The sequence below is a fragment of the Schistocerca cancellata genome, chromosome 5 (assembly GCF_023864275.1).
Source record: "Schistocerca cancellata isolate TAMUIC-IGC-003103 chromosome 5, iqSchCanc2.1, whole genome shotgun sequence".
Taxonomy (NCBI): Eukaryota; Metazoa; Arthropoda; class Insecta; order Orthoptera; family Acrididae; genus Schistocerca; species Schistocerca cancellata.
The window spans coordinates 1,301,978-1,315,766 of NC_064630.1; the positions used below are offsets into that span (position 1 = coordinate 1,301,978).

Here is a 13,789-nt window from a genome sequence, read left to right on the forward strand (position 1 = left end):
CTGACTTTGATCGGTGGAAAACAAATGTAGTACAATCTGTCGACAATTTTCTAAGGGTATAGAGAAGATCTGAGAGGCCATTAAAGATATCTGAACAGAGATGCATGACGGGTAGTGACAACCACAGACTTCCGGCACTGCATGGGATTCTAACAATGCAAAAATATATCAGTCGTTCTGTGCATATAATACGACACAGATCACGGTGTTTTGTCACTGATAAATTTGTATACGTTTATGCTGATGGGGAAGAAGCTCCTTAAGCGCCGCAAGTCCCAACCATTGTGGCCAGACAGCAGTACAGTACATCCTGTGGTGTTCATAAGATGATTTCATGGTGTCCTACTTCATCCGTGCAGCGTATAGCAAAAGATAAGCTACGTAGCTGGATATATCCAGGGGGATGGAATCCTCTGGGCTACTGGCATGATGGACATTTTCCAGACTTCTGAAGAGTCTGAGAGAGCGTTTTTGTCGAAGTACTGATCTAGAGGTATACAAGAGCGCTTAGGCGCTTAGAAAAAGAAAGTTTTTAATGTGGACGTCTTCTCTTACAAGAATGGTAGTCTCTGATGCTAGTTTCAGAAGTACTTAAAAAAGGCTTGGTGAAGGGATTAGCCAATTACTCATAAGATATTCCGAGTATCTTGAAGTCGAAATTACCACCCAGGATACGCTACAAACTCATTCATGCAAGTGACAAAAACGTGGATGAATTTATGTTCGTACTCAGTTCAGTCGATTTCATCCAGGAGGTTTTCGAGTCATTTTGTGGACAAGGAAACTGTAATACACACTTCAACAAAATTTTTGCATCTCCTCGGTTCCGAGAGTTGCGGAACCTGCACAGAAAACTGGAACAGAGACCAACGTAAACATCGTTTCCGCGGCCCTTTTTATTGCACATGAAAACAACACATTGCCTGCATTGCATGTTGTACCACCATACAGCGAGACCTTCAGAGGTGGTGGTCCAGATTGCTGTACACACCCACCCATAATACCCAGTAGCACGTCCTCTGGAATTGATGCATGCCTGTATTGGTCGTGGCGTACTATCTACAAGTTCATCAAGGCAATGTTGGTACAGATTATCCCGTTCCTCAACGTAGATTCGGCGTAGATTGCTCAGAGTAGTTGATGGGTCACGTCGTCCATAAACAGCCCTTTTCAATCTGTCCTACGCATGTTCGATAGGGTTCGTGTCTGGAGAACATGCTGGCCACTCTAGTCGAGTGGTGGTGTTATCCTCAAGGAAGTCATTCAGAAGATGTGGACGATGGGGGCGCGAATTGTCGTCCATGAAGACGAATGCTTCGCCAATATGGTTGCACTATCGGTCGGAGGATGGCATTCAGGCATCGTGCAGCCATTACGGCGCCTTCCACGACCACCAGCGGCGTACGTCGGCCCCACATAATGCCACCCCAAAACAGCAGGGAACCTCCACCTTGCTGCACTCGCTGGACAGTGTGTGTAAGGCGTTCAGCCTGACCGGGTTGCCTCCAAACACGTCTCCGATGATTGGTGTGTGTGATGTCCTAGGTTAGTTAGTTTTTAGTAGTTCTAACTTTAGGGGACTGATGACCTAAGCTTTTAAGTCCCATAGTGCTCAGAGCCATTTGAACCATTTGAATGTAGGTAGCGGTCATCCACCACAGTAGTAGTCCTTGGGTGGCCTGAGCGAGGTATGTCATCGACAGTTCCTCTTTCTCTGTATTTCCTCAATGTCCAAACAACATCGCTTTGGTTCCCTCTGACACGCCTGGACACTTTCCTTGTTGAGAGCCGTTCTTGGAACAAATTGCTGCTGCAGACGCAGTGTGATGCACCGGAGCCGTGTGCCAGATGCGACTGTCTCCACTCCCTGTAGTGCGACATAGTCGACTGGAACCCTGTCTTCTTGTGACAGTGCATTCTCGTGACCACCGCTGCCAGCAGTGTTACGTACATTTGTCGTATTTCTGCCAAGTCCTATTGAAGTATCACAGACCGAACTTCCAGCTTGTCATAGGCCAATAATCACACAACATCGTCCAAAGTCAGTAACTTGCTGATAATGGCTTTCTTGACTAACAGCAGCTTACTACGTCCAATCACAAAGTTAACTACGCTCACAACCGTTACAGCGTGTATCTGAAGCAAACCTGACTTGTATTCTCACAGTGGCGCCACTAGCGGCACTCTTATGCGACTATTGCGGAACTGGAAGAGACATCGTCTTTCAGATTGTGAGTTAACGGGTGACCTGAAGGTATTCAGAGTGCAGAGTTGGCGGCCACTGGGCAAGCCGCGCCTCGTCAGCAGCCGCGAGGCGCCGCACAACGGCCGGACCGCGTGGGGCCGGGAGTTCCGTGGTGAGGCTGCGTCGATGAAGGACGCGTGCCGGCGGGACCAAAGGTGGCGGACTTTGTGCAACCTTAATAGCAGACATTTCGCAGTTCGTATAGAAATTAGTAGTAGTCAGAGGAATCGTGATACCTCAAAAAGAAACATGTACATTACCATTATTTGCATGAAGATTCTGATGGTGTAATCAGATTTTCAATACTGTATCTTACTGTAAACTGTACGAGTAACACCCAGTAACGAATTTCCGAAATCTAAACTGCTCATCCAATTTTGTCGATTGGCGTGTCCTTAGAAGGCTATTAATGTAAACCTAAATTGGTGTGAATTACTGGCATGTAGCTTGAATAGTACATGAGTTATTGGAGGCCAAAGTGGTCAATTACTATTAATCTCGTCAGGTCATAACTACTTCACAGTTGCACAAAAAACGGTAGCAGCATGCTTATAAATATACTTATTCATCTGTGTCTTTCTTTATATCCGATATATACTATTCATGAAGAAATTGGTCAATTATTTACTGTGTTTTAGAATGAACAGAGACATTAGGTTACTGGCTTACTTCTGTTCTATTCCTCTGAGATATTTTTATTACATTTGTTTATGTATTTAATAATGTGTGTTTGAGCGTGTTTGTGGTCCAGCTGTAGCAATATTTATTTAATTTCAAGTTGTTATAATTTCAATATTTCGAATGTGTTTCATTATGTTTGTGAGTGTGCATTGGCTTGAAGACAGGGCGGGAGCGCTCTAGCCAATCACAGCCACTGTTACAAAGCGGACACGAGGGAGCTCTGGACAGTATGGCGCGGTGGACGAGAGTCGCAGGAAAAACTTCGAGAGAGGAACAGTTTGTGCTTGGTCGCGCGGAGAGAAACACCGCGTGATCAAAAAGTCAGTATAAATTTGATAACTTAATAAACCATGGAATAATGTAGATAGATAGGTAAAAATTGACGCACATGGTTGGAATGAGATGGGGTTTTATTAGAACAAAAAAAAAAAAAAACACCCCATATTGCTGGACGGGTGAAAGATCTCTTGCGCGCGTCGCTTGGTGATGATCGTGTGCTCAGCCGCAACTTTCGTCATGCTTGGCCTCCCAGGTCCCCAGACCTCAGTCCGTGCGATTATTGGCTTTGGGGTTACCTGAAGTCGCAAGTGTATCGTGATCGACCGACATCTCTAGGGATGCTGAAAGACAAGATCCGACTCCAATGCCTCACCATAACTCCGGACATGCTTTACAGTGCTGTTCACAACATTATTCCTCGACTACAGCCAGTGTTGAAGAATGATAGTGGACATATTGAGCATTTACTGTAAAGAACATCATCTTTGCTTTGTCTTACTTTGTTATGCTAATTATTGCTATTCTGATGAGGTAAAGCGCCATCTGTCGGACATTTCTTCATCGTTTGTATTTTTTTGGTTCCAATAAAACCTCATGTCATTCCAAGCATGTGTGTCAATTTTTACCTCTTTATCTACATTATTCCGTGATTTATTCAGTTTTCAAATTGATACTGACTTTTTGATCACCCGGTATTTCGGAGTGCCGACTTGTGCTCTTGCGTGATTTCCGCGGCTTCTGCAGTGAAGGCATAGTATGCGTTTAGAAGTGAATATGTAGCGAGCTGTGTTGTTCATAACTAATTTAGTGAAGTAGGAATCCATTGTTTCCCTGTTATTCAACTTATATTTTATGTAATTGCTGGATCATCGACACCAATAAGTGTTTTGCAGTAATAAAAGGCATTCTTATAGGTACTTCTGCTATGGTACCTATCATTTAAAGTCATTAAAATAGTACCTGCAGAATTTATTTATTTGCGATCTTTCATTTATAAATTTCTATGTAACATTCAAAATTCGCAATTATTGAGTGATAGGAACCTTCGACCATTCGATTCATGTGTACATTCATGTTGTATACTGCAGACTCAGCAGTATTCGGCCTGTAATGCGGCAGCTACGTATCCCAGCCCCTGGACAACGAAACCAGCCAAAACGTTTAATATTTCAACGTTGAGTCGGGGGTTACGTAGTTGAGGGCCACCACACCACATCATCATTTTGTTTTGTGAAAGCCTGCAAGATGTAGTGAGACCCCTACCAACTTTCGTTTCTATCGCACTACTCCTTATTGGTGTTGCCATATTGTTTTCCCTCAGTATAGCATCAACATAACAGCGTCACAAACTACTGTCCCCCCGTCAGGAGAAGACGTTTTACAGACGTGTGCCCTGTTATACCAAATGTGAGCAAGCATGTGACTCAGGCACGGTTGGAGCGTTGATTATCATGGCTGTCATATGAAGTGTTCACAGTTCTGACCTTGAGCACTGACACGCATCATCAAGTGACTACAGAGAAGCAATACTGCACGTTGAATTCCACCTGGAGGTAACGGCAGCACAGACCCGTGTTATGAGACATTCCCTGCCTTCGGTAGTCGGCGATGTTTCCTTTTAATCTTCTTGTTTTAATTTTCGCCACAGATAAAAGTATAGAAGCGTTAAAAGTTTGGCGGGCGTGCAGATCGTTTTGCGCTTCCTGGACTACTCTTCCAATGCTCTCCATCGACTCTATTAAGAGGGTTTGTCAGCTCAGTTGGGGAAAGGGAGGGACATCCGTTACGTATATACCGCACCGATTGCCTTTGCCGAGTGGGATTTCTTGCAGTAACTGCGTCACCAGCATATCTCAAAAACTCGAGACGCTTGTAATTTTTTAGATTCCTGTCCATAAAACAGAGACCAATGATGCAAGTCTTGGAAAACACACAGCAAACGTTGACAGACCAAGAGCGTCGTTCTATCCACTGTTTTGAGTCAGCGCAGATTTTCAACTGACCATTAACGCGTGTTGCGAAGATTGACTTGCCCATCGTTTGTAAACGATGCTTCTTCCTTACACAAAATTTTACATTAATATGGGACTTCATTTTGCTCTTTTCGTAGATAATATTCGGAGAACTGTAACCAGTTTTCGAAGTACGTGACGTGAAGTTGTAGAAGCACCGAAATGCGACCGAAATGCGACCGAATGTAGCGTCCGCGCAACACTCGTCTGAGGGAGCCGCTCGGCCTTCCTAACGCCTCTTAGCGACATTTGTATTCAGTGTTACTGCCGCTAAAATGTTAGTATCATTTCTCTAATCAGTTGTTCTTCCTTTTCTCCTTTGTGTATTTTAATCTCCACACTTACAATTACGAGAATTTTTCCTTACAACCTTTCTAAAGAGAGATCTTGAGCGCTTGGCACCATCTGGACACTCTTCAGCACACAACCGCGACGCTTCTGCAACAGCAGAACACAGACTGATCAGCTTCAAGTGCACAGGTGAACGCAAGAACCATACCTGACTTTCGTGCTTTCTTAAATTTGATGCAATAGGTCAGACCGTTTGTAGAACATCTCCTCTTGACGACGGACAGAGGTTCTCGGTGCTGTTTTTATTTGCGAATGTCGGGAAATCCGCCACATTGTACGCTATAACTTGACGAAAGCTACACATCGATATACTTAATAATTATGGATGTCTACCTTTGTAAGGATTAGGGGAGGGCAGTGTATCTTCACTAGCGAAGTAGACAATGGGTAGTGATCAACGAAATCGTTTGCGGGTAATGTTTCATAGTAACTATTTAATGAAACTCACCTCAACACTAAATACATCAACCAACTCACACAACTCACAACAGGAAATGGTTGACGAGTGATTCACCTCACCCACTGTGGCTGTCTTATGCATGCAACAGCCTCACCGAGCTCAAAATACAAATTTTGTTCTTCCTGCTGAGTGTTTCAACTCGTACTGATCTATTTCTCCTTAGCTGGGCAGTATAAACAATTATGGCAAACATTTAGGAAATCATATTTTATACTCTCTTTGAAATGCGTTGTCATTAGCTTTTTCTTATTGCTGCCATTAAACGGTCGTTTGCCTAACACCTGTTTAATCTATTTCCGGTAATTCTTTTAGCGGATGTAGATATGGCATTGACATTCGATGTGTACTCACTGGAAGGAACCTCCACGTTCAATTTTTTTTTCAGACGTATGTATGAGATTTACTAATGCGATAAACGTGAAATACAAAATTAAATCTGACTGGGAAATAAAATATTTTGCTATTAGCCAAAATTGTGTCTTAGAACTGAATAAAACTAATGATGAAACACTTACAACAATCAAATGTTTTCATTACTGTCATCCACCTTTTAATGAAAGCTTGATCCTCACTAAGCAATATCTGCTATACGAATGTTATGTAGTTTAATCATCATCATCATCATCATCATCATCATTTAAGACTGATTATGCCTTTCAGCGTTCAGTCTGGAGCATAGCCCCCCTTATACAGTTCCTCCATGATCCCCTATTCAGTCCTAACATTGATGCCTCTTCTGATGTTAAACCTATTACTTCAAAATCATTCTTAACCGAATCCAGGTACCTTCTCCTCGGTCTGCCCCGACTCCTCCTACCCTCTACTGCTGAATCCATGAGTCTCTTGGGTAACCTTGCTTCTCCCATGCGTGTAACATGACCCCACCATCTAAGCCTGTTCGCCCTGACTGCTACATCTATAGAGTTCATTCCCAGTTTTTCTTTGATTTCCTCATTGTGGACACCCTCCTGCCATTGTTCCCATCTACTAGTACCTGCAATCATCCTAGCTACTTTCATATCCGTAACCTCAACCTTGTTGATAAGGTAACCTGAATCCACCCAGCTTTCGCTCCCATACAACAAAGTTGGTCGAAAGATTGAACGGTGCACAGATAACTTAGTCTTGGTACTGACTTCCTTCTTGCAGAAGAGAGTAGATCGTAGCTGAGCGCTCACTACATTAGCTTTGCTACACCTCGCTTCCAGTTCTTTCACTATGTTGCCATCCTGTGAGAATATGCATCCTAAGTACTTGAAACCGTCCACCTGTTCTAACTTTGTTCCTCCTATTTGGCACTCAATCCGTTTATATTTCTTTCCCACTGACATTGCTTTCGTTTTGGAGATGCTAATCTTCATACCATAGTCCTTACATTTCTGATCTAGCTCTGAAATATTACTTTGCAAACTTTCAATCGAATCTGCCATCACAACTAAGTCATCCGCATATGCAAGACTGCTTATTTTGTGTTCACATATCTTAATCTCGCTCAGCCAGTCTATTGTTTTCAACATATGATCCATGAATAATATGAACAACAGTGGAGACAGGTTGCAGCCTTGTCTTACCCCTGAAACTACTCTGAACCATGAACTCAATTTACCATCAACTCTAACTGCTGCCTGACTATCCATGTAAAGACATTTAATTGCTTGCAAAAGTTTGCCTCGTATTCCATAATCTTGTAGAACAGACAATAACTTCCTCCTAGGAACCCGGTCATATGCCTTTTCTAGATCTATAAAGCATAGCTACAATTCCCTGTTCCACTCATAACACTTCTCCATTATTTGCCGTAAGCTAAAGATCTGGTCCTGACAACCTCTAAGAGGCCTAAACCCACACTGATTTTCATCCAATTGGTCCTCAACTAATACTCGCACTTTCCTTTCAACAAAACCTGAGAATATTTTACCCACAACGCTGATTAAAGAGATACCTCTGTAGTTGTTACAATCTTTTCTGTTTCCATGTTTAAAGATTGGTGTGATTACTGCTTTTGTCCAGTCTGATGGAACCTGTCCCGACTCCCAGGCCATTTCAATTATCCTGTGTAGCCATTTAAGACCTGACATTCCACTGTATTTGATGAGTTCCGACTTAATTTCATCCACCCCAGCCGCTTTATTGCACTGCAATCTATTGACCATTTTTTCCACTTCCTCAAATGTGATCCTATTTCCATCATCATTCCTATCCCATTCTACCTCGAAATCTGAAACATTACTGATCGCATTTTCACCTACATTGAGCAACTCTTCAAAATATTCCCTCCATCTTCCCAAGGCATCCACAGGATTCACCAGCAGTTTTCCTGACCTGTCCAAAATACTTGTCATTTCCTTCTTACCTCCCTTTCGAAGACTGCTAATTACACTCCAGAATGGTTTTCCAGCAACTTGACCCATAGTCTCCAACCTGTTTCCAAAGTCTTCCCACGATTTCTTCTTGGATGCTGCAATTATCTGTTTGGCTTTGTTTCTTTCTTCAACATAACTTTCTCTGTCTACCTGGGTTCTGGTATGTAGCCATTTTTGATACGCCTTCTTTTTCCTTTTACAGGCTGCCTTGACTGTATCATTCCACCAAGCTGTTTGCTTCTTCCTACTTTTACACACTACTGTTCCAAGACATTGTTTAGCCACTTCTAGTACTGTGTCCCTGTACCTTGTCCATTCCTTTTCCAATGACTGTAATTGGCTACATTCAACTAACTGGTACCTTTCTGAGATAGCTGTTATGTACTTGTGCCTGATTTCCTTATCCTGAAGTTTCTCCACTCTTATCCTCCTACATATGGACCTTACCTCCTGCACTTTCGGCCTCACAATCCCAATTTCACTGCAGATTAAATAATGATCAGTGTCATCAAAGAATCCCCTGAATACACGTGTGTCCCTCACAGCCTTCCTGAATTCCTGATCTGTTACTATATAGTCAAAGACAGATCTGGTTCCCCTGCCTTCCCAAGTATACCGGTGAATGTTCTTATGTTTAAAAAAGGAGTTTGTGATTACTAAGCCCATACTGGCACAGAAATCCAAGAGTGGTTTCCCATTCCTGTTGGCCTTCATATCCTCTCCAAATTTACCCATAACCTTTTCATACCCTTCTGTTCGATTTCCAATCCTGGCATTAAAATCACCCATGAGCAGAACACTGTCCTTGTCCTTTACTCTAACAACTACATCACTGAGTGCCTCATAAAAACTATCCATCTTATCTTGATCTGTCCCTTCACAATGCGAATATACTGACACAATCCTAATTTTCTTGCTAGACACTGTCAAATCTATCCACATCAGTCGTTCGTTTACATACCTTATTGCAACTACGCTGGGTTCCATTTATTTCCTGATGTAAAGCCCTACACCCCATTGTGCTATTCCTGCTTTGACTCCTGACAGGTAGACCTTGTATTCTCCCACTTCCTCTTCATTCTCACCCCTTACCCGAATGTCACTAACAGCTAAAACGTCCAGCCCCATCTTACTTGCAGCCTCTGCCAGCTCTACCTTCTTCCCAGAGTAGCCCCCATTGATATTAATAGCTCCCCATCTCATTACCATTTGTTTGACAAGTCGTATCTTAGGAGTCCCTGGTTTGTCAGTTAGAGGTGGGACTCCGTCACCTCCAAAGGTCCGAGGCATTTTGCTCTGATTGTTGCCAGCATCATATTTAAAGTACCAGGGAAGCAGGTTGCTAGCCTTACTTGCCCCGAGTCCCATTGGGTTTTACCCCTAACGGCTGAGGGACTAACCGGTGGATTTGGTAGTCTTTGCCATATGAGCACAAAGGTGACCACGACTCAGAATATGTCCGAGATGCGCAGCCTTATTCCAAAGTAACTGGTATCCCGACTGTCAGGACCACTTACTTGGCCACTCATACGTTGCCCGTGGTTCATGAACTAGGACATGACTACAGGAACCCACACCATGAACCACATGTAGTTTAATTCATGAACAAATGTGAGTCCTGAAAGCACGTTGATCAACTGTTCTATTTTTAGGAAAAGAGTGGCATGACATGAGAAGCACGCTGAGCCCTGCTTTTACTACGATGAAAATTAAGAATATGTTCATGCTGATAGCAGACATTGGACAACAAGTTGTTGCTTACTTAGAGAAACGAACAGGTGATTTTGATGGTGAGTACGTACCTCCTTTACAAAATAAGTGTATCTCTGTAAAATATCTTTAATCAGTAGCTTTACAAAGGGAACTGATCATCCAAGAAAAATTTGTTGTTAGTCATGGTATGCAGACACACGATTTATGTTTCCTTAATACAAGGGATGTTCAAAAAGTAAGTTCCGGTTGGTCTTGAAATGGAAGCCACGATGAAAATCCGGTGAAGATGTGTGGGCAGTGACTCTAGAAAGCCCGTCAATCGCTTCATGCCGCTCTTAGCAGCTTTGAGCACACAGTCAGCACGTAAAGATGGCTAGAAAATAGTATCTCCCGCCACGTTAGGACGCCTACCAAGAAATTTCGCTTGATTTCACGCAACCCCACGTAACGTAACTGTCATTCACTTACTACTTCAAGACAATCCTCGACCGTAGACTGCAGGGACAATGTAGAGGTTCCTGCAGCGTTTCCAGTGGCTCCCTCTGATTTTCATCTCTGCTCACATGAAGCACTGCCTACAAAGACAACAGTCTGGCACAGACAACGACTTGTGGACCGCGCAGAGTATTGGTGGCGGCGAGGTTATTTGAAAGCTGGTTCCATGCTACGACAGATGTCTTGTTGGAGCGGCGACTATGTACAGAAAAAGCTGGAAGATATAGCTAACTACTGTTGAGTACATTATGTGAGTGACAGTGATCAATGTGTTACAAATATTTACTATTAAAAACAGTCTTGATCACAATTCATTTATTAAGGTGACAGGTTTCGACCACTACTGTGGATATCTTCAGACCATTGAGTAGGAACGTCTATCTGCTGATTCTCCAGCAGAAAGAGGTTCCTACTCAGTGGTCTGAAGAAGACCACAGTAGTGGTCGAAACCTGTCACCTTAATAAATAAATCGTGATCAAGACTTTTTATTGTAAATATATAGTTAACTGTCGCAAATAAAACGTTTCTCATTTTCACCGTGGTTTCCAATTCGCGACCGTTCGGAACTTACTTTCTGCACAACCGTCATACTTCGCACGACACGCGATTGTGATACAGCATTTACAGGAGAGCAGGTGTGGGTGACGAATACAATCTTTTAAAGCTACTGTATCTGATAGAACATTACATGCTCGGCGGTTCTTGTTCATCTTTCGTATCACGCCACATACCTACACTATGTGATCAAAAGTATCCGGACACCTGACTGAAAATGACTTACAAGTTTGTGGCGCCCTCCATCGGTAATGCTGGAATTCAATACGGCGTTGGCCCACCATTAGCCTTGATGACAGCTTCCAATCTCTCAGGCATAGTTCAATCAGATGCTGGAAGGTTTCTTGGGGAATGGCAGCCCATTCTTCACGGAGTGCTGCACGGGGGAGAGGTATAGGAGTGGAACAGTTTGTGCTTGGTCGCGCGGAGAGAAATACCGGGTGATCAAAAAGTCAGTATAAATTTGATAACTTAATAAACCATGGAATAATGTAGGTAGATAGGTAAAAATTGACACATATGGTTGGAATGACATGGGGTTTTATTAGAACCAAAAAAAAAAACCACATTGCTGGACGGGTGAAAGATCTCTTGCGCGCGTCGTTTGGTGATGATCGTGTGCTCAGCCGCCACTTTCGTCATGCTTGGCCTCCCAGGTCCCCAGACATCAGTCCGTGCAATTATTGGCTTTGGGGTTACCTGAAGTCTTAAGTGTATCGTGATCGACCGACATCTCTAGAGATACTGAAAGACAACATCCGACTCCAATGCCTCACCATAACTCCGGACATGCTTTACAGTGCTGTTCACAACATTATTCCTCGACTGCAGCCAGTGTTGAAGAATGATAGTGGACATATTGAGCATTTCCTTTGCTTTGTCTTAGTTTGTTATGCTAATTATTGCTACTCTAATCAGATGAAGCGCCATCTGTCGGACATTTCTTGATCGTTTGTATTTTTTTGGTTCTAATAAAACCTCATGTCATTCCAAGCATGTGTGTCAATTTTTACCTCTCTATCTACATTATTCCGTGATTTATTCAGTATTCAAATTTATACGGACTTTTTGATCACCCGGTATTTCGTAGTGCCGACTTGTGCTCTTGCGTGATTTCCGTGGCTTCTACATCTACATCTACATTTATACTCCGCAAGCCACCCAACGGTGTGTGGCGGAGGGCACTTTACGTGCCACTGTCATTATCTCCCTTTCCTGTTCCAGTCGCGTATGGTTCGCGGGAAGAACGACTGTCTGAAAGCCTCTGTGCGCGATCTAATCTCTCTAATTTTACATTCGTGATCTCCTCGGGAGGTATAAGTAGCGGGAAGCAATATATTCGATACCTCATCCAGAAACGCACCCTCTCGAAACCTGGCGAGCAAGCTACACCGCGATGCAGAGCGCCTCTCTTGCAGAGTCTGCCACTTGAGTTTGTTAAACATCTCCGTAACGCTATCACGGTTACCAAATAACCTCGTGACGAAACGCGCCGCTCTTCTTTGGATCTTCTCTATCTCCTCCGTCAACCCGATCTGGTATGGATCCCACACTGATGAGCAATACTCAAGTATAGGTCGAACGAGTGTTTTGTAAGCCACCTCCTTTGTTGATGGACTACATTTTCTAAGGACTCTCCCAATGAATCTCAACCTGGTACCCGCCTTACCAACAATTAATTTTATATGATCATTCCACTTCAAATCGTTCCGCACGCATACTCCCAGATATTTTACAGAAGTAACTGCTACCAGTGTTTGTTCCGCTTCTGCAGTGAAGGCATAGTATGCGTTTAGAAGTGAATATGTAGCGAGCTGTGTTGTTCATAACTAATTTAGTGAAGTGGGACTCTATTGTTTCCCTGTTATTCAACTTATATTTTATGTAATTGCTGGATCATCAACACCAATAACTGTTTTGCAGTAATAAAAGGGATTCTTATAGGTACTTCTGCTATCGTACCTATCATTTAAAGTCATTAAAATAGTACCTGCAGAATTTATTTATTTGCAATCTTTCATTTATAAATTTCTTTGTAACATTCAAAATTCGCAATTATTGAGTGATAGGAACCTTCGATCATTCGATTCATGTGTACATTCATGTTGTATACTGCAGACTCAGCAGTATTCGGCCTGTAATGTGGCAACTACGTATCCCAGCCCCTGGACAACGAAACCAGCCAAAACGTTTAATATTTCAACGTTGAGTCGGGGGTTACGTAGTTGAGGGCCACCACACCACATCATCATTTTGTTTTGTGAAAGCCTGCAAGATGTAGTGAGACCCCTACCAACTTTCGTTTCTATCGCACTACTCCTTATTGGTGTTGCCATATTGTTTTCCCTCAGTATAGCACCAACATAACAGCGTCACAAACTACTGTCCCCCCGTCAGGAGAAGACGTTTTACAGACGTGTGCCCTGTTATACCAAATGTAAGCAAGCATGTAACTCAGGCACGGTTCGAGTGTTGATTATCATGGCTGTCATATGAAGTGTGGCAGCCTATTCTTCACGGAGTGCTGCACGGGGAGAGGTATCGATGTCGGTCGGTGAGGCCTGACACGAAGTCGGCGTTCCAAAACATCCGAAAGGTGTTCTATGGGATTCAGGTCAGGACTCTCTGCAGGCA

The 13,789-nt window shown here is 43.1% G+C and overlaps 1 protein-coding gene across 1 annotated transcript in view; it reads left to right on the top strand.

Moving 5' to 3' along the window:
* The window catches only part of LOC126188105 (cytochrome P450 9e2-like), a 94,610-nt gene that overhangs the window by 48,080 nt on the left and 32,741 nt on the right, over window positions 1–13,789 (top strand). The window contains exon 3 of the mRNA XM_049929571.1: window positions 10,044–10,181. Within this exon, the coding sequence (XP_049785528.1) occupies window positions 10,044–10,181 (138 nt within the window). The remainder of the gene's footprint in view (window positions 1–10,043; window positions 10,182–13,789) is intronic.